The sequence below is a fragment of the Bufo bufo genome, chromosome 1 (genome assembly GCF_905171765.1).
Source record: "Bufo bufo chromosome 1, aBufBuf1.1, whole genome shotgun sequence".
Classification (NCBI taxonomy): Eukaryota; Metazoa; Chordata; class Amphibia; order Anura; family Bufonidae; genus Bufo; species Bufo bufo.
Window position 1 is genome coordinate 760,095,301 of NC_053389.1, and position 27,455 is coordinate 760,122,755.

Below are 27,455 nucleotides of genomic sequence, written 5' to 3' on the forward strand. Positions count from 1 at the left end.
CCTCGCACCCGGTCGCCGTTACGTCACCTCTCTGTCAGCGGCTCCATACGTTAAGCCCAGCCGGTGACTCCCGCCCCGAACCGAGCGGCGGGGAGGCTGCTGGCAAGGAATGAATGACAGCTGGGCGGGGCTCAGGCTCCGCCCCCCGGTTGTCTCTTATATTGCGCACACGAGGTCGTGGCTCTTAATATGGCGCAGGCGAAGATCTGACAACCGGCTTCTCACCGACTGTCAGGACGCGAATCTAGGACCTACCGGGCATCCCGTGGTGAGTGCCGCACCGGTGTGTGGGGGCAGGGCCGGTATTAGACTCTGCTTACATCCCTGCTTCTCGTAATTACCGATCGCTCCCGGCCGACCAAAATCTGTTCCGATCTATCGGTCGCGATCAGTCGCTGACTTTCATCTGGGAATCGTACGGACTTTATAGAACCGTTTTCTATTGTAGTGGCAATATGACAGCTCGCTGCGGTTTCTGTGCGTTAATTGAACACTAGGCGCTTATGTGCTCACGGTCCGAGGTGGCAGGGCAGATCATCGATGTATGGGGGGGGGGGGGTGACCTTTATTAGGAGTTATAACCTTAGAGGACCCCCATATAGCAGTTGGTAGGTATGGATTTGTATTTTTTTTTTGGGGGTGGGGGGGGGGTGTTACTATGTGATGTCCAACGCTGGCAGGGGCGCTCCGGTGGCACCGCGGGCGCGGAGCTGTCTGTCTGCACATCCTTTATTAGCGCCCCCTCTTCCTGGCTTTTTTTTTATAAACTGTAGAGGCTCGTTCACACTATGCCTTTTTCAGTGTTTTGCGGGCCGTTTTTAATCCATTTTTATTTGTTTTGTTTCAGTAGTGTTTCCGGTTCAATTCCGTTTTTCTGTAAGGCGTATACAGTAATTACATCGAAAAAATTGGTCTGGGCATAAAATTTTCAATATATGGCTCAGCGGAAACGGATACGGAAGACATACGGAGTAAATTCTGTATGTGTTCTGTGTTTTTTGTGGACCCATTGACTTGAATGGAGCCACGGAACGTGATTGGCGGCAATAATAGGACATGTTCTATCTTTGAACGGAAATACGGAGACTGAATGCATACGGAGTACATTCCGTTTTTCTCTATTTTTGCGGAACCATTGAAATGAATGGGTCTGTAAACGGAGATCAAAAAAAGTTAGTGTGAACGAGCCCTAAGGGTCTTTTCACATGTTGGCTTTGATTAGATTATTTTTTTATGTAATCTTTAAAGCCCGCCCCAGGGGTGCGCTCCAAAAAGGGTAGTATCTGCCCTTTATACATCCCCTCTCCTTTTATAATCCACACTTGTTTTAGTATCAAAAACCTGCAGGTGTGGATGGACCCTCCCACGGAGGAAGGACACGTCCACAGGTAGCGGCAGAGGAGTCCGGCGCGTATTTATATTAATGAATCGTTGCGTCAGAACTAGCGCTGTGTGAACATATCCCTAGAGTGGGCGGGGTTACTAATACATCCATTGCCCCCCCATTTTACCAGTTGAGGGGAGGTGGAATAGCATTGACTGTCTAATGGACAGGATCAGGCAGTTAGATTTCAGCATGTCCAATCCTTTTATTCTCTGGGCAGAGGAGCTGCTGTATATAATCCCCCCCCTTTGGTAGCTGTCGGATGAACGAGCGTTGGATCATCAGCCATCAATTGTGCGATCAAAATAACACCGGCCCCCCCAAAGCTGTCGTCTTACAGCTAATAATAAATTAAAGGGGCTCTCCGGTGCCTTTATACTGATGACCATTAATATCTGATCCAACACCCGGCACCCCCCAGTGGTCAGCTTTTTAGCGTGGCTGCAGTAACTGGCTCTGACCACTACACAGTGAAAGGCGCTATCCCGTCATCGGTGCTGCTGCTGATTGGTGGGGGTGCCAGGAGCCCTAACATGAGTTCCAAGCCTCAGGGCCCTCGACATGTGGTCGGTGTGATGAATCATGCACGCTCCCTAGACCCCGTGGGCCGCACACTACAATCGCACATGTGACTACAGCTGGCATGGTGGCATGTAATGAGTTACATATTTGGCCTCTTGGCACCGATTGCGACACAAGTTGAGTAACTGGTGCCCGGGACCTTGGGCTCACGATGATCTCCATTGCCCTGGAGGAGCCGTATTATTAAACTTACAGCTGGGAAGCGTGCGCTGCCGGTTGTCGCTCTCTCTGGTAGCGCGCAGATCCGCTTTATCGATCAGGCTGCTAAGCGCTGGCGGTTCTTTGTCGCATAGTTATATTTTAACCTGTAGTTTGTGAATCGGAAACGTGTCTACGGTTAACCCCTGTTACCCTGGATCCAGACGTGACTACCTGCAATTGTCTATGGTAGACGCGCCCTGGGGGGGGGGGGGGCTAAACCTACACGTTCTGCAAGTTTGTCTGTAGGAAGTCGTGGAGTCAAGTTCATCCCACCCTCCTCATCTCCTGTGGTCATGGCTGCACGTGAACCACTGCAGGGGACGTTCCCTCTTCTGAAGGGCACTTTGACCGTCCTGCTGTGCCCGTAGGATTCTGGTGAATTCAGATTGTCCCTGCTGCCCCTTTGTCATGTGGCCTTGGGAGAGGCACCCAGCTAGGGGTGGGAGGGGGTGCTGCCTCTGAGTACTGGGACATCCAGACCCAGCCGGCTGCCTCTTTGTGTAATAGAGGAAATGTCGTCACCTGGAGTGAGTCAGCCTGCCCTAGCCCACCCGGCGGAGCACATCCTCTCTGGTGCAGGAGAAGTCATGTCCGTCTTCTCCATCGACGAGCTGAAGACATTGTCTTATCCATGGCCACACCTAGCGTCACCTTGGGGGCCGCTGTTCTCAGAAGTCGTACCGGTGCTGGCAGCAGCTGCAGTTATCTGCCAGCACATGCATTAGCGCGCGCCAGCTCCCACATGACTTGCAGGGGGCATTGGGGTCTGTTAGTGCACCCTTAAAAGTTTAGAAGTGTTTGTGAAACTAAATAGTTATAGCTATAGTGGTTTGTAGAGGGGGGGGGGGGCATAGCTTGTTGCCCGGGGGCACAGATTACACTGCCCTTGGGTGGGCATTGTACTAGATGCTGTGCCTTGCTGTCAGACATCTCCTGGCCCCAACTTTAGTCATATTTTGCCCATAGGGCTCCACTAGAAAAAGCTGTATACAGTGGCCCCCTGTGTGAGAAGAACGGCAGACACGGTGGTATGTCCACGTAGGTTGGAGAAAACTTTTTTTTTTGTGGTGGATTTCACGTTATCCATCTTTGGGAAGCTTTTTGGGCAGACCCCTCCATGTGGCAACCCTGCTCTCCTGGGCAGAACTGCAAAGGGAAGTATGTTTGCCTACCTGCTGGCGCTGGTCTTTGCTCTCCCAGGTCCCTGGCTGGTTTGACTCCGCTGCAGCCATTGGCTGGTCTCGGCAGTGATCCGCTACCCTTGTTCCATGTGACTGCTTGTCATGACGCAAGAGGAGCAGGTCACCACTGCGATCAGTGATTGGCTGCAGCGGCGGCAAAATGTACGTTTTTATAACCTGAGCAAAACGGCAAAGGCCTGAGAACACCAGAGCCGGAAAGCAGGTAAGGGTACTTTCACACTAGCGTTTTTGTTTTTTTTCGGTATTGAGTTCCGTCACAGGGGCTCAATACCGGGAAAAAACTGGTCAGTTTATCCTAATGCATTCTGAATGGAGAGCAATCTGTTCAGGATGTCTTCAGTTCAGTCCCTCTTACGTTTTTTGGACGGAGAAAATACCGCAGTAGTTTTCTCTACGGCCAAAAATACTGAACACTTGCCGGATCCGGCATTAATTTCCATTGAAGTGTATTAGTGCCGGATCCGGCTTGCGCAGACCTCTTTAAAGATGCAAAAAAAAAAATTTTATACTGGATCCGTTTTTCCGGAGAGACTGATCCGGTAATTCAATGCATTTGTCAGACTGATCCGCATCCAGATCTGTCTGACAAATGCCATCAGTTGGCGTCCGGATTGACAGAATCCTCTGCCGCAAGTGTGAGAGTACCCTAAGAAAGCTTTCCTTCGCAGGCCTGGCCGGGAAGGGGTGGGAGGCGAACCCGCCCCCCAAATGTGCACAACCCTGGAGGCCTAAAGGATGGTGTGAATGGAGCCCTATGGTTAGAACCTATAGCCAGTGTATAGAGGCGGCCTGCAAGGAGCCCAATTACCGGGAGACTGGTAATGGAGAAATGCAAAAGGAATATGGCAGACGCCCTGTCGGTGAATGTGACCTACATGAGTGCAGGGTGCGTCCCTTCAGATTAGGTTTATAATGTGTCAATGATCTCCACCTGAAGTCTTATGTGATGAGCGCAGCAATGATCCTCATAAATGACTTGGCAGCGTCGTCATGCTGGCTTCAGCTCCTAGCCCAGTGACCAGTAATGGTCCCCAGAGGCTGTATTGTTTGACGGGATTTTGCAACAATGTATCTGTGATGTTTATTGTAAATACAAGACATGACTCGTACAGAGGTAGCCATGGGAGCGTATGAATCACTGGTCCTGACCACATGCATCCTACACTGGTCTGGGTAAAGGGGAGCAGTGTGTATTAGGGGGGGGAATAGACTGCTGAGGTAATGGGGAGCAGTATGTATAGGGGGAAGGGGAATATAGACTGCTGAGGTAATGGGGAGCAGTGTGTATAGGGGGGGAATAGACTGCTGAGGTAAAGGGGAGCAGTGTGTATAGGGGGGGGGGGTAGACTGCTGAGGTAATGGGGAGCAGTGTGTGTATAGGGGGGAATAGACTGCTGAGGTAAAGGGGAGCAGTATGTATAGGGTGGGGGGGGAATAGACTGCTGAGGTAAAGGGGAGCAGTGTGTATGGGGGGGAATAGACTGCTGAGGTAAAGGGGAGCAGTATGTATAGGGGGGAATAGACTGCTGAGGTAAAGGGGAGCAGTGTGTATAGGGGGGGAATAGACTGCTGAGGTAAAGGGGAGCAGTATGTATAGGGGGGGAATAGACTGCTGATGTAAAGGGGAGCAGTGTGTATAGGGGGTCCGGGGGAATATAGACTGCTGAGGTAAAGGGGAGCAGTGTGTATAGGGGGGAATAAACTGCTGAGGTAAAGGGGAGCAGAGTGTGTATAGGGGGGGGAATAGACTGCTGATGTAAAGGGGAGCAGTGTGTATAGGGGGTCCGGGGGAATATACACTGCTGAGGTAAAGGGGAGCAGTATGTATAGGGTGGGGGGGAATAGACTGCTGAGGTAAAGGGGAGCAGTATGTATGGGGGGGGGAATAGACTGCTGAGGTAAAGGGGAGCAGTGTGTATAGGGGGTCCAGGGGAATATAGACTGCTGAGGTAAAGGGGAGCAGTGTGTATAGGGGGTCCAGGGGAATATAGACTGCTGAGGTAAAGGGGAGCAGTGTGTATAGGGGGTCCGGGGGGGAAAGGGGTTTATATTGAGGTGTATAACCATTATATTATATGTATAGTTATGGAGGGGTGTACACATAGTATTGCGGGAGGCGCTGTACACTGGTATACACTGTAATACGGGCTGAGGTGTACACATGGTATATAGGTGTATATATAACACTATAGGCGGGAGGAGCTGTACTCGGTGGTATACACTATATAGTACGGGCTGAGGTGTACACATGGTATATAGGTGTATATATAACACTATAGGCGGGAGGAGCTGTACTCGGTGGTATACACTATATAGTACGGGCTGAGGTGTACACATGGTATATAGGTGTATATAACACTATATAGACGGGAGGAGCTGTACTCAGTGGTATACACTATATAGTACGGGCTGAGGTGTACACATGGTATATAGGTGTATATATAACACTATAGACAGGAGGAGCTGTACTCGGTGGTATACATTACACTATATAGTACGGGCTGAGGTGTACACATGGTATATAGGTGTATATATATAACACTATAGGCGGGAGGAGCTGTACTCTGTGGTATACACTATATAGTACGGGCTGAGGTGTACACATGGTATATAGGTGTGTATATATAACACTATAGACGGGAGGAGCTGTACTCGGTGGTATATACTATATAGTACGGGCTGAGGTGTACACATGGTATATAGGTGTATATAACACTATAGACGGGAGGAGCTGTACTCGGTGGTATACATTACACTATATATAGTACGGGCTGAGGTGTACACATGGTATATAGAACACTAGGCGGGAGGAGCTGTACTCTGGTATACACTATATAGTACGGGCTGAGGTGTACACATGGTATATAGGTGTATATATAACACTATAGACAGGAGGAGCTGTACTCTGTGGTATACATTACACTATATAGTACGGGCTGAGGTGTACACATGGTATATAGAACACTAGACAGGAGGAGCTGTACACTGTGGTATACATTACACTATATAGTACGGGCTGAGGTGTACACATGGTATATAGGTGTATATATAACACTATAGACAGGAGGAGCTGTACTCGGTGGTATACATTACACTATATATAGTACGGGCTGAGGTGTACACATGGTATATAGAACACTAGGCGGGAGGAGCTGTACTCTGGTATACACTATATAGTACGGGCTGAGGTGTACACATGGTATATAGGTGTATATATAACACTATAGACAGGAGGAGCTGTACTCTGGTATACATTACACTATATAGTACGGGCTGAGGTGTACACATGGTATATAGAACACTAGACAGGAGGAGCTGTACACTGTGGTATACATTACACTATATAGTACGGGCTGAGGTGTACACATGGTATATAGGTGTATATATAACACTATAGACAGGAGGAGCTGTACTCTGGTATACATTACACTATATAGTACGGGCTGAGGTGTACACATGGTATATAGAACACTAGACAGGAGGAGCAGTACTCTGTGGTATACATTACACTATATAGTACGGGCTGAGGTGTACACATGGTATATAGGTGTATATATATAACACTATAGACAGGAGGAGCTGTACTCTGTGGTATACATTACACTATATAGTACGGGCTGAGGTGTACACATGGTATATAGGTGTATATATATAACACTATAGACAGGAGGAGCTGTACTCTGTGGTATACACTATAGTACGGGCTGAGGTGTACACATGGTATATAGGTGTATATATATAACACTATAGACAGGAGGAGCTGTACTCTGTGGTATACATTACACTATATAGTACGGGCTGAGGTGTACACATGGTATATAGGTGTATATATATAACACTATAGACAGGAGGAGCTGTACTCTGTGGTATACACTATAGTACGGGCTGAGATGTACACATGGTATATAGGTGTATATATATAACACAATAGACAGGAGGAGCAGTACTCTGTGGTATACACTATAGTACGGGCTGAGGTGTACACATGGTATATAGGTGTATATATATAACACTTTAGGCGGGAGGAGCTGTACTCTGTGGTATACACTATAGTACGGGCTGAGGTGTACACATGGTATATAGGTGTATATATAGAACACTAGACAGGAGGAGCTGTACTCTGTGGTATACATTACACTATATAGTACGGGCTGAGGTGTACACATGGTATATAGGTGTATATAACACTATAGACAGGAGGAGCTGTACTCGGTGGTATACATTACACTATATAGTACGGGCTGAGGCCGCCCCTCCCCCATCACTCAGCGATCACTGGATTGTTCGAACAGGCCGTTTTGGCGCCCAGACCGCAGTCCCTCCTCCCGGTGCCTTCAGTTTTGCGCCTTTGTGCCAAAATCGAGCGGGAAGTGAAGGCAGCGGGTCGCCGGGAGAGCTCAGCCGTCACGTCTCGGTACACGGTAAGAAGCCCCCGCCGCCTGAGGGCGGGAGGACGCGCTGTCGCCGCAGGAGAGGGCGGCAAGGTGAAAGCCGCTGCGGTACCGCCTGTCTCTGGTGTGGCCGTACATCTCCCGTCACCGTATAGCTCTGCTGAGCCGTGCAGCGTCACCACAACTCTCATCATCCTGCCCGGAGCTGGACTGTACTGGTGCCCATAGTCTTTCAGGGACTGCTCTTTATTCTACATGCCCGTCTCACGTGCAGGTCCACACCCCCCTCCGGGCTCCGGGCATGTGCCCACTGGTCCAGCTTATGGGGGGGGCCGCGGGAGACTGGCGCGGGCTTTAATTGAAACGTTCTTAATTGCTTGGCAACTGTAGGAATGTATTGTAAAAGAGAAGTCATGGGATTAAATGATTGGAGTAAATCCCCCCCTCCAGCCTGTGGCGCCTATAGAACGGCGGCGTGTGGGTGCCTCACAGGGGGCGCAAAACGGGCACGTATAGGACATGGGCGCAGATGGCAGCTGTGCTGATCTGCAAGAAAATGTGGGTTGGATGCAGAACAAAAATAGACTTGTGCATGAGGCCCAAAGCGGTGTCCCCCATCGGGACGTCTATGGCCACTTTCACACATGCAGCGGAGGGATCCGGCGAGCAGTTCCATTGCTGGAACGTATGCCAACTGATGGCATTTGTAAGGGTCCATTCACACGTCCGCAATTTCGTTCCGCATTGCGGACCTATTCATTTATATGGGGCAGCACAATGTGCTGCCCGGGTCCGCAATTCCGATCCCGAAAAAAATAGAACATGTCCTATTCTTGTCCGCAATTGCGGACAAGAAAAGGCATTTTCTATGAGAATGCCGGCGATGTGCGGTCCGCAAAATGCGGAACGCACATCGCCGATGTCCGTGTTTTACGGATCTGCAAAACACACACGGACGTGTGAATGGACCCTAAGACTGATCAGGATCCTGATCAGTCAGAAAAATGCATTGAAATGCTGGATCTGTATTTCCGGTGTCATCCGGCAAAACGGATCCAGCATTTATTTATTTTTCACCTTTTTAAGGGGGTTTCTGGAGGTAGAAAACGGACTTGTCTTTAGGGTAGGTCGTCAGTATCCGATCAGTGGGGGTTAATTGCGGCGGATCACGACGCGCAGTAATAGAAGCCCGGTATGGGATATGGCCGGCACATGCAGGCTACGTTTGTATTCGGGCATACTAACTATATTCACTGGTGGCCCCGGCCCCTCCCTTCTGCTCCCCCTCTTCTTAGTATTATATTAGTTGTGTTTGGGGCACAATGATCGTAGACCATCGATGGATCCGTCTGCACCACAAAATATAAATATTTTTTTTTTTCTCCGTTGTGGAGGCACAGACTGACATCCCACGGAAGCGCTTCGTGGTGCTTCCATGGCCTGCTCCGCAGTGTTCGTTTCCGGATTTGCGGACCCATTGAAATGAATGGGTCAGCGTCCGTGATGCGGAATGGCCACAGAACGGTGCCTGTGTATTGCAGGTAACTGGCATCACACGTTGGTGTGAACGAGATGAAGTGTGAGCTTGCGGGGAAGCCGTCCAGGTCGTTCTGCTTCTAGCGGATATTTACTGCTTGTCTTTATGGTTATATGGTTAGGTTACAGGATGTCGGTGGCTGATCATTATACCGCCGCCGGTTATTCTCCGCTGTAATCCCTAATCCCTTTTATTGGGGGATATGGCTGATTTATAGCACATTCTGGGTTCAAAACCAATCCACCTGTTGGTCAATTTCAGTCATTTCCTCTGCTTATGGTCTGGAGCGGCGCCAGATGAAGTACACACCTCAAATAATTGTGTTCACAGTATTCCCAAAATGCCCATAAAAAGGGCTCTGCTGGTGGCACGGCCGTATCTTGGCGCTAGCCGCTCACCGCTCCTCTCCAGTGTTCGCTCTCTCTCTGAAGCCTTCTTTCTCTTCTTCCAGAATGAAGAGTCTGCCGGATTCCTTGTTTTCTGCATCATGGAAGTTTCTTCACCTGTAACCCACCAGAGCCAAAGGACCTCTCAAAAAACAATTTCCATACAGAGCAAATAGCAAAGACTTCAGTCCGAGACTCTCGGCCCCGTTCAGTTTACTGCATATTTAATTTTATAGTAATTTATTGAATTATTTTCATACCTCTACGTTGTTTTGTTTACATAGTATTTTATTTTTTTATAATCTATTTCCACATTGAGCCAAAAAAAAAAGAGAAAATTATGGAATCGACAACCGTTTTCAGCGTAGTTACCAGTACCATCGGCATCCAGGAGGGGGGTCCAATGTCCGACTACCTGTGGATGCTGGTGGTGGGCTTTATCATAGCGTTTGTGCTGGCTTTCTCAGTTGGTGCCAACGATGTAGCAAACTCCTTTGGCACGGCGGTGGGCTCTGGTGTGGTGACGTTAAGGCAAGCTTGCATTCTGGCCTCCATCTTTGAAACCGTGGGATCTGTTCTCTTGGGCGCTAAAGTGAGTGAAACCATCCGGAAAGGACTGATTGACGTCACCATGTACAACACGACTCAGCAGCTGCTAATGGCGGGTTCCATCAGCTCCATGTTTGGTGAGTACACAAGCCAGGCCCCGCTGCATAGACACCTTTCTTATGATGCTCTCCTCCATGCCAGGATCATTGTTATAGTGGTTTTCTGGGATTTTCCTATTGATCCCCAGAGCTCTAGTGAGCGTCACAGCCTCCTCATAGCTCAACCAGCACAGCGCCATCCATTGTATAGTGGCTGTGCTTGATATTGCAGCTCAGCGCCATTCACTTGAGTGTGACTGGCCTAAGAGAGGGATAAGTAACCTTCGGCGCTTCAGCTGCTGTGGAACTACAACTCCCAGCATGCAGACTTGCTTTGCCGTTCTTGTAACTCCCATACAATTGAACTGAGCACTCTGGGAGTTGTAGTTTCAGAACACCTGGAGGTTGCTGATGCCTGGCCTAATCGCTCAAGGAAGCACAGTGGCCACTTCATACAGCTTTTCGATGGAGGTGCTGCCACGGTGATATTGCACATGGACTCTGTAGGACCTGGAGAAGGTTCCTGTTTGGTTATGTGACGTCCCCTATCAAGCGTACCTAATTTTCCATGTTGGTTTTCAGGCTCTGCTGTGTGGCAACTTGCAGCTTCCTTCCTGAAACTGCCGATCTCTGGGACACACTGCATTGTTGGAGCCACGATCGGCTTCTCTCTGGTGGCTAAAGGACAGGAGGGCGTGAAATGGACGGAGCTGCTTCGAATCGGTAAGTCTTTGGCCCTCTTCACACGCCCCCACCCCACCCTGTGCCTTTTATGATGTGACTAATTAGGCTACTTTCACACTAGCGTTCGGGGCTCCGCTTGTGAGTTCCGTTTGAAGGCTCTCACAAGCGGCCCCGAACGGATCCGTCCAGCCCTAATGCATTCTGAATGGATGCGGATCCGCTCAGAATGCATCAGTCTGGCTCCGTTTGTCGTCCGCCTGGCTGTGCGGAGGCAAACAGATCCGTCCAGACTTACAATGTAAGTCAATGGGGACGGATCCGTTTGAAGTTGACACAGTATGGCTCAATTTTCAAACGGATCCGTCTCCCATTGACTTTCAATGTAAAGTCAAAACGGATCCGTTTGCATTATCATGAACAAAAAAAAAAAAAAAAAAATTTTTTTTTTTTTTTTTTTTTTGTTCATGGTAATGCAAACGGATCCGTTCTGAACGGATCTAAGCGTTTGCATTATAGGTGCGGATCCGTCTGGGCACATACCAGACGGATCCGACCTAAACGCAGGTGTGAAAGTAGCCTAAGGCTTTTTGCTAATGAACATCGAAATAGGTGACGTTAGTCTTTTTTTTTTTTTTTTTTTTTTTTTAATGTGGCTTGCTTATTGAATAAAGTGGTCTTATCTGAGGAAATCCTGTGTCTGGTCTTTACCTGAGTAGGGGGCTGTTTCACACGGAAGGTAAACCAGATCCAGCCTGTCAGATCCGTCCTTGCTGTCGCTGCCAGTAATCCGCTCAACCCCATTGAGTATAAGGGGGTGCAGTGGAGATCTAGCAGCAACCTGGCAAATATGCTGAGGACTGGCCAGACAATTACCCGCTGCATGCATTATCTGCCGGGTTGCAACTGGATCTCCCCCGGACCCCATTATAGACAATGGGGCTGGACAGATTGCCATCAAGAACGGATCTGGCAGGCTGTTCCCGGCCGGAACAGCCTGTGGCATCAATTTTACCATTGGTGTGAAACGGGTCTAAGAGATCCAGAGATGACCAGATGTGGAAAAAAAAAAAAACTTTTTGCTATGTTAGCCTTGAGCTAAGAAAAAATGAGTTTGTCCCGTTATAAAGTCTTCTCCCATATCTTGTGGATAAAGGGGGTCCGACCACCGGGGCCTCCGCTGATCACAGAAACCCAGCATTCCCCAATTAAAACTCATGCACGCTGCCGCTCCAGTCATCTCTATGCCACTGCCGCAGATGGAGTACATGCCCGTGGCGATCTCCAGCAGCCGCATAGAGATGAATAGAGCGCCAGTGTGCGTACCTGGTTGTCACCCCATTCCACCAGCTAGTACAGGGACCGGTTCTTATGATTGGCGGGGGCTCAAGCAGTCCCTTAAGTCTCTGTAATGGGACAACTCCTTTAACATCCAGGATCTCTCCAGACAAGCAGGTTTTATAGTAGTCTTTGGGGATGTTTTTTCATGGGCTTCTCACTTTGATTTATGTGGATTGTAAAGTTGATCCTTTTACAATGGGATTGTGTGTAAAAATTAACTTCAAGAAGGAACTTGTGATAGCTGTACACATCGTCATGTGACACTTGTATGACTTTCATGGGAAAGTAATTGCCCTAATCTTACTAAATATTTCAAATCGCCAGCTCCACATGACCTTCCCAGGCCTCTGCTTCTATGGCCGATTTTAATTCTCTGAGACAGAGGGTAAAGCTGCTTTTGGAATGGGACCAGTCAAGCGGTGGTTTTCTGTATAATGTAGTGATTGGATGTGACACCTCATCCGGGCGTGCAGTAAATATACTTTTATTTCTTCTCCTAGTGCTGTCCTGGTTCATCTCTCCTCTGTTGTCCGGCATCATGTCTGCTCTGCTGTTTTTCCTTGTAAGAAGGTTCATTCTTCGCAAGGTAAGGACTCAGTATTTTTTGCCACAACTTCTAACGTATTTTAAAGAATAGCTGGTATTGGCATGCGTAAAGAGCGCAGAGTCTAAGGCCTCATTCACAATTTGAATTCCATTAAGCCTTATCCGGCTCAGGATCAGGTTACCAGAGCTCACCGAAGAGGACCGCGTCGTGCTGGATCCCCATTGACTAATAGGATCGGTTGTTGATCTGGCCACTTTCCTGGCTCTTGTTCAGACAAATGCTGCTGCACGCAGAAGTTTTTGTCCGCATGGCATTTTATGCTAGAACAGCCAGTTGGATCAGGCTACCAGATTCACAACACTACTGTAAATGTAGCCTACGAGACAGTCCTCCCAAAAATAATGCAGTTTGGAGAGTGGCCGATGGAAGAGCCACTGAAATCAAATCTGTGTTGTGGACCTATTGTCCTATTCACAAACCTCTATGTAAACTACATGGATCGTACAGGAAAGGTGTAATATTTAGGGATTAATGATTACAGAGTCTATTTCATTAAATCGATAAAGGCTGCACCGAAATTTTGTCCTATCCCAATGTCTAGTGTCAGAGTTGCCACACTGGGCTTCACAAATGTTTTTAATTAAAAACTAAATTCCTATTCAAGTGCTTTAATAAATCCCTGCACGATGCCACCAGATGTGTAATGGATTTCACCCATTGCAGTGCATTGGACAAAAGCTGCGTCCAAATCTTCAACAACATCCAGTGCGACACGTCAAGTTTGCCACTTTTTTGAGGTTGTCCCACAAAGGAAATGTCACCTGTAGTCCTCATGCACACAACCATATGTATTTTGTGATCTGCAAAAAATACGGATGACATCAGTGTGCATTCCGTATTTTGCGGATCGGAACAGCTGGCCTCTAATAGAACAGTACTATCTTTGTCCGTAATGTGGACAATAATGGGACTAATGTTCTATTTTGAACTGAATGCACACAGAGTAACTTCCGTTTTTGAGGACCCATTGAAATGAATGGTTCCACATACAGTCCGCAAAAATAGAGAGAGAAAATGCATTTGTGTGCATGAGGCCTTGTAGTATTGGTGGTTAGGGCCTCACCAGTAACTAGAATGTGGGTTCCCCTCGTGTTACTATTTACTACACAACTGTAGTGGAGAGGAGTTTGGTGCGGCGATCACATTTTGTGGTGCTCCATGCAAAGTCTAGAACTTACTGAGACAGGGGAGGCAGCGCCATAAATGGTATAAAGCAGGGATGGCCAACCTGCGGCTCTCCAGTTGTTGCAAAACTACAACTCCCAGCATGCCCTGACTGCCTACAGCAGGGCATGGTAGGAGTTGTAGTTTAACAACTGGAGAGCCACAGGTTGGCCATCCCTGGTATAACGGGTTGTGTAATGTGCTGTCTTTGTATATTTTTGCATAATATATTAGGATTGATGTGCACCCCAGAGCCTGTGGCGCATCTTCCTGTAACATTCTCATTGCATATGTTGTTCCTTTGCGCTTCTACACCTCTCCCTGTCCGTACAACACTTTCCATGAACTTTCCTTTTCTTTCATCACTAATTACAATGGATGCCTAGAGTTAAAGGGGTTATCCAAGTAAATAACATGATGGCCTAACCTCAGGATAGGTGGTCATCGCATCAGCTGTTACAGGGAGCCGCGGCACTCACCGGAGCTCTGGTGAACCATGCGGGCTCCCTGCAGCTTCCAAGCACAGCGCCGTACTTCGTATAGTGGTTGTGCTTGGTATTGCAACTCGGCCCCATTCTTCTCAATAGGGCAGAGTTGTAACTAGGCCACGTGACCGATGATGTCGCATGGCCTAGGAAGAGGCTGCAGAGCCAGGCACTTGTGACAGCAGATTGGAGGTGGTCCCTCTGCTGATCTGATATGGATTACCTATGCAGAGGATAGGCCATCCATATAAATTATCGGTTAACCCCTTTAAATTGGTTTCTGTACAGTCCATATGACAAAGAGCTAACAGTAGTTCGCTATGTGTTTGCTGTACTTTTCACAGCAATCTTTCACAAGAAGCCATTGAGCAGACTGCATTTTCCCCTCGTTTGCCTCTGTCCTAACAGTGGTCATGCATATTCTGATCATTTTGGCTTGTCGGAGGTTGAAACTGTACGTAATCGCGTTATTCTGTGATCTTAGTACTTCATATGGTTCTGTGTGCAGACTGTCCTGCTTGCCTACCCATATACAACCTAAGCATTGCCGGGCTTGCACAGTCCTCAATGACCATGAGAGGGCATAAATTGTAATCCCAAGCGCTGCATCTGTGCAGGATTAAAATAGCAGGCCTGTCTTACTAGCCGTTATACCTGCAAGACGATAACCGCTTTTAATCGGTGTAGACTGTACAACCAGGAGACAGATCAGTAGTCTTTTAGTATTTTCATTGGCCTAGTCTAGCATTTCCACTAACGAAGTGCCAGTGACCATTAACGTTAGACCTTTTCCTATTTTTAGTAGTTGTAGACCTTGTTCATGTGCCCATGTTGATCTCTTGCTTTTTTTGTTTTTGCAGCCTGACCCTGTACCCAATGGACTGCGTGCCCTGCCAGTGTTCTACGCCTGTACGATCGGCATAAACCTGTTCTCCATCATGTACACCGGCGCACCTCGTAAGTAAAATTTACAAAGCACTAGGTCTTTTTGCTTCCTTTTGTTCTTGAGCCCGCCATTAAATCCACAATTTACTACTTTTACTTTGCAGGACTGAAATCTTCTAGAAGTCTGCTGGCCTGTGCCCATTACAGAAGGCTGCAGGCTAGTGTATGCTGACATTTCTAACCCTAACTAGTTAACCCACTTGGCTGGATCACTACAGCCATTTCCTCTCAGCTCTCCAACAGTGCAGTTATCCCCCAACCCCCTCCCCTTCAGCAGCGGCGATGGCTATGAAGATCCTGCAGAAGAATTTCATATTTATACCCTTTTTTTTTTCTTTTTCCTCTCTCTCCCCTCCTACAACTACTATAGCTGGGGCAGTTGTCAGAAAGGGTCCTCCAAAGGACCAGTTCCTGCACTGTCCACAAGAAAATAGAAATGGAGTATGTGGAAATTGTCCAACTTTCTGATCTCAAATTGTGAGATATAAGACCGTTTGCTGTCAGTGAGTGGAAACAGTTTTGTTTATATTCCGTGGTGCGGGTTAAAATCACAAACAGCTGCAGATCTTTCCATTATACCTTATCTCTGTGTAGCCTCCACTCCTGGTTTTGGCTCAAAAAAACTGATATGTGAACTGGGCCTTACTGAGAGCAGGAATGAGAGGGGGGGTACACACGGGCTTACCACTGGATGTCAACACAATGGTTTCCATTCAGTGATTGCAAGCAGATCTTAAACATGGTGGGGAGATTAAACTCAAGGTATATTAGAAAGAAAGCAGAACTTTTTCCCTTAGGGCTCATGCACACGAATGTATGAGCGGCATACATAGTGTGCACGGGAGCGCACAGCACCGTAGGTTACTAAGATGCTGTGCGCATTGGGCCGCCCGTGGGACTATTGTCCCGCACTCATAGGATATTATAAGTGCGGGACAATAGCTCTGTGGGCTGCCCGATGCGCACAGCATCATAGTAACCTAGGATGCTGTGCGCTCCCGTGCACACCATGTATGCCGCTCTGGGACATATGTCTCGGAGGGCATATGGTCGTGTGCATGAGCCCTTAGATTGAGAAACCCCTTTAAAGAGGGACTGTGATCCCTGCTGCCATATCTGTGAAGGCTCATGCACATGACTGTAGCCTGTATTGCGATCTGCAAATTGTGGGTCCCCAAAACAGATACTGGCTGTGTGTGTGTTCCGCATTTTGTGGAACTGAACGTCTAGCCCATAATAGAACTGTTTTATTCTTGTCCGTAATGCAGACAAGGATAGGAAAGGACATGTTCTATATTTTTGCGGATGGAAGGGATGTGGACAGCACATGATCTGCTGTCTGTGTCTTTTCCGGCCCCATAGAAGTGAATGGGTCCGCATCCGACCCATAGAAATTGCGCATTGGATTTGGACAAAAAATGCGTTCATATGCATGAGCCTTCCCCTGTGAAATTCAATAGAATTTTTTTTTTATTTTTTATTTAGAACGCTCTGGTGTCCCTAAGTTTTTCCTCCTATAAATCTATGGATTGACAGCTGGGTGTTACCAATTTGGGGGGGGGGGGTTCTGCACACTGATATTGTTCAATCAGTGCTAAGTGGCTGGCTAGAGGGACAAACCCTTTCATAGGGAGGTGGTAGCACATAGAGAATGGAGAAGTGGTTATGTAAGCGCAATCCTGCTCCATTCTCGAGTTCGTTTGGGATCTCCGTTCTTCTGAATGTTTGTGGTACCAGTGATCAGATACTTTTCCCCCATCTTGTGGGTGGGGAGTAAGTATTAGTGGGGAAACAAGAACTGGGAACAACCCAAAGTTATCCCCCTATCCACAGGTTGATGTGCTTTCTGCTGCAGGTTTGCAAAAAATTGCAGCCAATTAATGACCTGTGAATACAGCCCAAGGCCCCTTTCAGACGAGCGAGTTCCACGCATCTGACTCGCAGCGTTGAGCATGCAACAGCTCCTGTCCTTACCTCCCAGCACTGCAAGGGTCAAATAGCATTATAATGATTTTATGATGCTACGTAACCCTTACAGTTCTAGAATGTATTGGATAACACGAACAACATTGTCAGTGTTCTATACACTCCAGAACTGTAAGGGTTACATAACATCATGAATCAATATAATGCTATGAGACCCCCATCAGTGCTAGGAGGTGAGGACGGGAGCTGCTGCAATGCGTGGAACTCTCTCTCGTCTGAAAGGGGCCTAAGGCTAGTTTCAGACAAGTGTGTGCTATGTGGATATTGCACTCCTTTTGAGCGTGATTTCCCATTCTGAACACTGCTCGTTCCACAGGAGTTCACGGCAGTATACAAATTTTATTTAGCGGTGTCTCTGCATGACCTGTATCTACTGAATTAGGCTTCTTGCACACGACCGTATGCCTTCTGTGACACGTGGGCCATATGTCCCGGAGCGGCATTGATCGTGCGCACTGGAGTACACAGCATCATAGTTTACATGACGCTGTGCACGTTGGGGCGCCCGTGGGGCTATTGTCCTTCACGCATATGATCTTGAGAGCGGGACAATGGTCCCGCGGGCGGCCCGACGTGCATAGCATCCTAGTAATCTAGGATGCTGTGTGCTCCCGTGCGCACGATTAATGCTGCTCACGGACCGTATAAGAGGCCTTATACTGACTTAATGCTGTCAGTATAATTCTGTAGCAGTGAGGCTATGGACAGACATACAGCTTAATAAATCGGTATAATGCAGTGAAACGAACAGTGTCTAGAATGGGAAATGACGCTTGAACGGAGTGATTTCTGCACAGCACACGCTCTTCTAAAACGGGCCTAAGCGTTGTACACATCGGACTCCTCAGTGGTCACAGGTTACTATAGCTGTTAAAGCTACAAATGTGCTTTTCTCCAGTTGCCTACTCTCAACTATGTAGAAAACCAAACAGAATCCTTCATAATTGTCATTAAGTCACATTTTATAATATCTCGCTTGTAAATCATTGTATTGGGTCCAGCCAATTGAGTACAGTTTTTTTTTGTTTGTTTTTTTTTTTTCTCAAAGCCCAATATGAGATTGTCAACCGCACAGACATAACCTCCAAAGTTCTGAGAATTCATCTAAAATACGTTGTTGCCGCCAAATTTACAGGTTATTCTGGTTGCTACTGGTTAAAACCTATCCAATGGATATGTGGCTAACTGATCAGTGGGGTCTAACCACTGGTATCCTCACTGAACAGTGGTCCTGTCCTAATGGACCTTCCCCTTTTTTCATTGAGTGGGGGTGTTGGTTAACCCCATCATTGTTTAAGTGGTACCCTGTAGTTACCAGAATACCCCTTTAAGGTTGGCTGAAATACTGCATTTTGGATGAAAAAAAAGTCTCTTGGCTCTGGATGTCATTCCTGAGCAATAGTATGGTTGAAAAGGACCAGGCCCAAAAGCAAGACGTTTACTAGGGTGCTGCTTTTCAGCTCTGTGTTGAGGGTGATTTTTAGGCTACTTTCACACTTGCGTTCAGAGCGGGTCCGTCTGGTGTCTACCCAGACGGATCCGCTCCTATAATGCAGACGTTTGGATCCGTTCAGAACGGATCCGTCTGCATTATAGTTCAGAAAAAATTCTAAGTGTGAAAGTTGTTCAGACGGATCCGTCCAGACTTTACATTGAAAGTCAATGGGGGACGGATCCGTTTGAAAATTGAGCCATATTGTGTCAACTTCAAACGGAGTTGACACAATTGTAAGTCTGGACAGATCCGTTTGCCTCCGCACGGCCAGGCGGACACCCGAACGCTGCAAGCAGCGGAGGCTGAACGCCGCCAGACTGATGCATTCTGAGCGGACCCCGAGTCCACTCAGAATGCATTGGGGCAGTACGGATGCGTTCGGGGCCGCTTGTGAGATCCTTCAAACGGAGCTCACAAGCGGAGCCCCGAACGCTAGTGTTAAAGTAGCATCAACGAGACCCTACCAGCACCTTACAGTTCCAGGTGACTAGCAGCAGACCCCACTAAAGTCTGTATGACTTCTATAAGACCCAAGTGTCTCACCTTGTCAGTCAGGTGTTAATGAGGACCCCTGTCAACCTTTGTGACATGGCTGTGATTGATCATCTGCTTGGGCTTATACAGCCGGCAGTGTACACAGCAGCTTTTCTCCTTTTGATTTTACTAGCTGATGCGATCCTAATGTCAGAGCAGATGACTGACTAGGGTATGTTCACATGCCACAGATTTCTTTTCTGAGTCTCTTCTATTCATCTGAATGGGAGGTTGTTTTGGTGGCAATCGGTGAATGGGCAAATTCCAACCACAAATCGATATCTGACCAGAGACTGGAAACATGTTGCATCAGCCCCACCTTACCAAGCCATGGTTCAAGGCTAGAGTAGGTGGCTGGCAGTAAGAATCCACATGCCAGACTTGTTAGATGAAGCCTTCTAGCTGCTTTTTTTTTGGTGGCAAGTCACATTTCACCAGTATTTCTAGACTCTTGACAGGAAGGTTGTAAAACCATTGATTACACCTATGAAATATCTGCCTCAGTAACATCGTCAGGACCTTTGGATTCCAGAGCTGCTGACTCCTCTCTCATTTGGAAGATTCTTCTGAAAGGGATGGCTTTCATATGTCTATTTTTTGTTTTCCAGTGCTTGGATTTGACAAGATTCCCCTGTGGGGCGTCATCCTAATCTCTGTGGGTTGTTCTGTGATTTGCGCCCTGGTCGTGTGGTTCATAATCTGTCCCAGGATGAAGAAGAAGATAGAACGTAAGTGCCTAATTGTCACCTTGTATTCTGAATTGCAGATAGAGGGTTTTTTTGTGCTGAGCGTTGCGACTCAAATGAAAGAGAGACCCACCAGGCAAACGGGTCTCTATGGGGCATTAGTGGATTCTCAGACCGCTTATAACTTATCAGTTTGTGATGGCGTTAGCTGGATTTTTCTATTAAACGTCTGCTAATTCTGTGTGGTCTTTTTCCATTTCTCAGGTGAAATGAAATCCAGTCCGTCAGAATCTCCCTTGATGGACAAAAAGAATATGGACCAAAGCCACATCCTGAATCCAGAACCAGATGTGAAATTGCCTATCGAGTGCGGTATCTCTACAGAGACCAAGGTGCCCATTTTGGACATGGTGTCTGCGCCATCACGGGCTGCAGAGGAGCGGACAGTGAGCTTCAAGATGGGTGACTTTGAAGTCCCAGAGAGGGAGAAGTGTCGGAGCATGGAGACCAACATTGACCAGCCAGTAAATGGTAATTTGAAGTGGCATGTAAAACTCTTAAGGGGAATCTGTTTGGACTATTATCCACATGAGTCCAGATCACTATTTATTTTCCTACTGCCCTGCGTTCCCACACAGTTAGCGCTTAGAGCTGCACTGAAATGCACAGTCCGGAGTGCTGTAGGCTTTAAGGGGTATTCCGATTAGACTAAGTTATCCCCGATCCACAGTGGCATGAACGTGCCCACTCCATTCATTTCTATGAGAGTTCTGGAAATGGCTGAGATCTGTACTAATTCCCATAGAAGTGACTGGAGCAGTTGTACGCCTGCCTTACCTGGCGGCTCCATTCATTTCAGGGGTTATCTCTGTTCTTGTGATTGGTGGGGGTCCTAGCAGTAGAACCCCAACTAGTCTTAGTTATCCCTTATTCTGTGCATAGGGGATAACTTAATCTAACTGGAATACCCCTTTTAAGTAAAATTAAAGGGAACCTGTCACCGGGATTTTGGGTTTAGAGCTGAGGACATGGGTTGCTAGATGGCCGCTAGCACATCCGCAATACCCAGTCCCCATAGCTCTGTGTGCTTTTATTGTGTAAAAAAAACAACGATTTGATACATATGCAAATTAACATAAGTCATATCTTACTTGTGTGACCAGAGAAGTCATATTTTCAAGCTCTGACTCATCTCAGGGTAATTTGCATATGTATCAAATCTGTTTTTATACACAATAAAAGCACACAGAGCTATGGGGACTGGGTATTGCAGATGTGCTAGCGGCCATCTAGCAACCCATGTCCTCAGCTCTATACCCAAACTCCAGGTGACAGGTTCCCTTTAAGCAAATTGGTTCATCTCACCAGCGAGTCTTTAACCTGTGAGGGGCTATCCCCACTGCTGAAGATGCACCACTCCCCCCCTTGCCGTTTGACAGGGCCTGACATCTCGTCTGTCCCTGAAATCTCTTGCCTGTGCCTACAGCAGTGGAGACGACGTCCCTCACAGGCGAAGAACTCTTTATGATGAGACAAATCAATTTGCGTATCCCTACCTTTCAGTGGTTTAACAAACCAGTAGTAACGTCATGTGAACTTTACTCGCACTTCACTGCGCTTTCAAGAACCGCCCACCATTCCTTGGATTTTTTGTGTGCACTTTTAGTCACGTAGCCACAAGACAAACCTTGCAAAGTCCGTTTCATTCAATTCTTGTTCCACGTGATGCGTTCTTTTCAGTGTGTTCTTTAGCCGCACAGATCTCTCGCTGTAATTCTTTATGTAGTCACAAATATGCAGTGTAGTGTGTCCCTGCTTATTCGATTAGGCATCATTTAATATATATATATATATATATATATATATATATATATATATATATATATATATATATAGATATATATATATAGATATATATATATATATATATATATTAGATTTACTGCAGCTAATCTACCTGTGCCTGATCAAGCAGTAAATTCTCTCATTTAAATATGACCGAGAATGGATTTGCAGCAGTGAGTTTTTGCCTTTCACCCACTTTCTGCAGTTGAGCAGGTCACTTGACAGGTTGTTTACCCGTTCAATAAGTGACTTCCACGTGAGGCATGACTTATCTCTGTGCTAAACTTTCAAGTTAACATAAAAGCTGTTTATATATAGACATGTTAACTGTTCCCACACCTTGTAAAAGCAGTTGCCCTCCAGTGCCACCTGCAGGCCAGTGTGGTAATTACTCTTGACCTGGCTCATCCAGATCTTAAAGGGACTGGAAAATTGTTTTTATTTTTTGTGGGGGTTGGCTGCAATAAATTTATAAAACGTGTATGTATAGATTATATATTATATTTTATTTTTTTAACAGCCGTGCAGTTGCCAAATGGAAATCACGTACAATTCAACCAGACCGTTAGCAACCAGATGTCTTCGAACGGGCAGTATCATTATCACACCGTGCACAAAGATTCTGGTCTGTACAAAGATCTGCTGCACAAACTGCACTTGGCCAAAGTGGGAGACTGCATGGGAGACTCCGGTGAGAAGCCGCTGCGCCGCAACAACAGCTACACCTCCTACACCATGGCGATCTGCGGGATGCCTCTGGATTCCTTCAGGAACAAGGAGGCAGAGGCACGCCCAGAGGAGGCTGAAAAACTAACCTGGCCCGGAGCTGATGGGAAGAAGCGCACTCGCATGGACAGCTACACCAGTTATTGTAACGCAGTGGCAGACACACACCAGGATGTTGGCGCAGAAGGACATGAAGAAGTTTGTGCAGTAGAGGAGGCTGCCAACATGAAAAGCAGCAACTCCTCACTAGAAGAATGGCATGATAAAGACAAGCCCGAGGTGTCTCAGCTCTTCCAGTTCTTACAGATCCTTACTGCTTGCTTTGGCTCTTTTGCACATGGTGGGAATGATGTCAGGTCAGTAATGGCAGAAATTAATTACTTGTTCTGTTTTTTTCACTTAAGCACTGTAACTGCTCTCGGCTACTGCATTGAGAGGTTGGTGGACAGTGAGATTCTTTTATAATGGCCTGTCTGCTGATTTCTGGTATTCTAGAGCAATGCTGTATACATGTATTACATGTGTCTCATTTTATTAGCTTGAAGTAACTTTGTTCTTGTCACCTGCAGCAACGCCATTGGTCCTTTGGTTGCACTTTGGCTGGTTTATGAGACTGGAGATGTAACCACCAAGGCTGAGACCCCTATTTGGCTGCTCCTCTTCGGAGGGATTGGTATCTGTATTGGTCTCTGGGTTTGGGGACGAAGGGTTATGCAGACAATGGGCAAAGATCTGACCCCAATTACCCCCTCAAGGTAAGTCTTTACATTTAGAAATGAGACTATGTATGCTGATTTTGTGTGTGTGTGTGTATATAGATCCCGCAGATCGAAGCCCCCATGGCAAAATAGCAGGGCAATGATCATTTGCTTCAACAGCCTGGGACCGTGTGAAGGCATAGTGAGCTGTCTGCAGAGCTGTAAAAATTACAGTGCAATAACAAAAATATATATATATATTTAAAATCTCTTCCCCCTTCCCAATTGTACATAAAAAAATAATCCGCTATTGCAGTGTCCTAACTAGTAAATAGAAGCGATTTTCCTATGCAGTGAATGCTGTAATGGAAAAAATAAGATACACCAGTTTTTTTGTCATGCCACGGACCCTCGCAAATGTAAATTTGGTATTTCTGTAATTGTTCTGACACAGAATACTCCGTCTTTTTTAGCATAAAAAAACATAGTGGAAATGTATCTTGGTGTACTTTCACACTAGCGTTAAAGTTTTCCGGTATTGAGTTCCATCACAGGAGCTCAATACCGGGAAAAAACTGATCAGTTTTTTCCTCATGCATTCTGAATGGAGAGCAATCTGTTCAGGATGCATCAGTTCAGTCCCTCTTATGTTTTTTGGACGGAGAAAATACCGCAGCATGCTGAAGTTTTCTCTCTGGCCAAATATACTGGACACATGCCGGATCCGGCATTAATTTACATTGAAGTGTATTAGGTATTAAGTGTTCAGCAAAACTGATCCGGATTTCCGGTCTGTGCATGTGCAGACCTTTAAAAATGCCCAAAAAATACCCGATCCGTTTTTCCAGATGACACTGGAGAGACTGATCCGGTATTTCAATGCATTTGTCAGACGGATCCACATCTGGATCCGTCTGACAAATGCCATCAGTTTGCGTCCAGATTGCTGGATCCGGCAGGCAGTTCCAGCGACGAACTGCCTGCTGGAATCCTCTGCTGCAAGTGTGAAAGTACCCTAAGACCAGCAAAGAACCGTCTCCTTTATTTTTCAATAAAGATGCATTTAAATTATGCAATAAACAAAATGCAACTTGTCCTGCAGAAGAATAAGGGCTCATGCACACAAACGTTACCCCGCCGTGGCCGTATTCACTTGATTGGGTCCGCAAACCTGAAGATGCGGCGCGGAAGCACGGATTGGAACCCCACGGAAGCACTACTGGGTGCTTCCGTGGTGATTCTGGCTGTGCCTCTGCACCGAAAAAAGTAGTGCATGCACTACTATTTCGCGATGCTGACCCTATTCAAGTGAATGGGTCCGCGATCCGCATGCGGCTGCCCCACAGTCAGTGCCCGTGGATTGTGGACTGCAATTTGCTGTCTGCAGCGCGGGCCTGGCCAGCTCGCGGTCGTGTGTATGAGCCTTAAGGCTGTGAGAACTGAAAAGATAGAAAGTTGTGGGCCTTGGAAGGCAGGGAGGATGAAACGAAGGCGCTAAAATTAAAATCTCTCCGGTCCTTTATTTTTACCTGCCTATATGGAACCATTCTTTAGCATGTGATAAGTTACCTTTTTTTATCTAGTTTGCTTGGGTTGTGAGGTAATATTTTGTGTGCTCTTGTATTCCAGTGGTTTCAGCATTGAGTTGGCATCTGCCTTGACAGTTGTAATTGCTTCAAACGTTGGTCTCCCCATCAGCACGACGCACTGTAAGGTGAGTGAGAGTGGCTGGCACTTTAGGTTAGAGATTCACTCCCTCTGTCTTGAAATTTCTGGGCGAGCTATTATTAGTTGGTTTAAACAAAAAAAACTGCATTCAGATAATTGAGCCTTTCCTCTCCACAGGTTGGGTCTGTTGTATCCGTTGGATGGCTTAGATCCAAAAAAGCAGTGGACTGGCGTCTCTTCAGAAATATCTTCTTGGCTTGGTTTGTCACCGTGCCAATTTCGGGCCTCATCAGCGCTGGCATCATGGCACTCTTCAAGTACGCAATCCTTAAAGTATGATTTGATGCTGAATTCCCTGCTATCTGAAATCTCCGCTCAGGACTGCAGATCCACTGCACATATCTCATCAGTGCAATGCAACTATCAACAGGATGCAAGCGACTCTGCTTCCCCCACCCCAGTCCCTGCATGAGGGGCTTGAGTTAACAGACCTGGAATATGCAATGTGCCCTCCCTGATGGGTGGACGAAAATAACTTTCAGGTGTAGAAAGTGGATTTAAACAGGACTCTCTCCCCCTCCTCCCCTTGTGCTGTACAACTGCTTTAATGCGCCAGAACAGGGATGCTCAACCTGCAGCCCTCCAGCTGTTGTAACACTACAACTCCCACCATGCCCTGCTGTAGGCTGTCCGGGCATGCTGGGAGTTTTTGTTTTACAACATCTGGAGGGCTGCAGGTTGGGCATGCCTGCGCTAGAATATTACAAATCAACCCAATCTACCTGTATGCACATGGCGATCATTCCTCAGTATTAATGTTCTCTGTATATAGACCTGCCTGTACGTCCGCCTGTTCTTTTCCACTGTAAATGTTTGTGCATCTTGTTTTATATCACAGGAGGATTATTTTTTATTTTTTTTCACATATCCTTTTTCTTCGCTGCCTTCTAGGCTTGCAAATCAGCTTGGCTGTAGAATGGATGAGGAGGCTGAGGAGTTATTTCTTCAAATAGTATCTAGATTTAGCATTTATTTTTATGTTTTATGCAGATCTAGGAAACCATGATTTTTTTTTAATTTTAATATTTTTTTTAAAACAAAGAATCCAAAGTGTCGATCTTTGAGGATGTGCTGTCTATGGAATGTGTGTACTCCAGGTGAAAGTGCAGTGCCAGTAACTCAGGATCTGGCCATGCCGATGGGGAATCTTGTCCAGCATAGTGTCCATTTTACTGGTTTGTCATCAGCTTTTGTTACTGGTGAAGTCAAATAAAATAGCACTAATTCAGCAACCGCTTTTTACAGACTTGTCGTCATTGCACACCGCGTACTAAAGGTCTTGGTTAAGGGTCCATTCACACATCCGTGTGTGTTTTGCAGATCCGCAAAATAGGACAGTAGCGCCATGGCCTTCTTGCAGCTTTCCCTAGCCCATCTGACATGAAGGCCATGGCGCTACTGTGAGTGCCTGATGCCTTCTCAAACAGCTGATCAGTGGACGTCGGGGGTCACCCTCTGATCAGATAATGACTAGGCTTGAGTGAATCTAACTTCGGATAATAGATCTGAAGTCGATTCGTTCAAACACTTTTGTGTTAATGCCATTTCCATACAGCATTAAAATGTATTGGTTCCATAGAGCCAGAGTCACGCAAGACTTCCATGAATTATGGTATTCCTATCTGCGTCTTTAAAAACATTTTAACATAGGAATTCGAAGTGGGCTTTGGTACCGAGGTACCAGCCAGTACTAAAGCCCACTTTGGATTCCTGTTATCTAAAGATGCAGATAGGAATATGAAATTCACTGAAGTCTTGCAAGATGAAGTTTGGCTCTGCAGAGCCAATACATTTTAATGCTGTACAGAAACTGCAGTTTGACCCCTAAAATGCCTCCCATACATCTGGACCCCACACCCAGGCACCTGCATTGCTTCTGACGCCCGCCCCTGCATCTGCCTGTTGCACGGATTAAAAGTTCTGGGGGGGGGGGGATGAATGGCAGGAAAAGTCTAAGGCATATTGGTACATCATAGACTCTTTCCAGGGTGTGGGTGCACACAGAGAGGGCTTGAAGTGCCACCTGTGTCAGGTTTGCCATCACTGCCCCTATGCTGATGCCAACATTAAGAAACCCTCAGTGGAGGACCACTGATCTGTAGAACGTGACTTGATCCCATCTAACAAAACATCACCAGGCCAACAGAGCTACAACTTGCAGACATTCTGAAGGGTCAAGATGATGGACAGAAGCTAGTATAGTG

The 27,455-nt window shown here is 46.8% G+C and overlaps 1 protein-coding gene across 2 annotated transcripts; it reads left to right on the forward strand.

Moving 5' to 3' along the window:
* Nucleotides 1-95: 95 nt before the first annotated feature.
* Nucleotides 96-25,544, forward strand: SLC20A1 (solute carrier family 20 member 1). Of its 2 annotated transcripts, none has more exons than XM_040414600.1 (11): nt 96-268; nt 9,749-10,369; nt 10,913-11,053; nt 12,853-12,938; nt 15,469-15,565; nt 20,177-20,296; nt 20,519-20,785; nt 22,620-23,181; nt 23,395-23,580; nt 25,153-25,237; nt 25,369-25,544. In XM_040414600.1, the coding sequence occupies exons 2-11, from the start codon at nt 10,024-10,026 to the stop codon at nt 25,528-25,530; spliced, it is 2,052 nt and encodes a 683-aa protein (XP_040270534.1). In that variant the 5' UTR covers nt 96-268; nt 9,749-10,023; the 3' UTR covers nt 25,531-25,544. The 2 variants fall into 2 exon arrangements, with proteins under 2 accessions (XP_040270534.1, XP_040270535.1); XM_040414601.1 differs by lacking the exon at nt 96-268 and adding an exon at nt 7,641-7,790.
* The last annotated feature ends 1,911 nt before the right edge of the window (nt 25,545-27,455 follow it).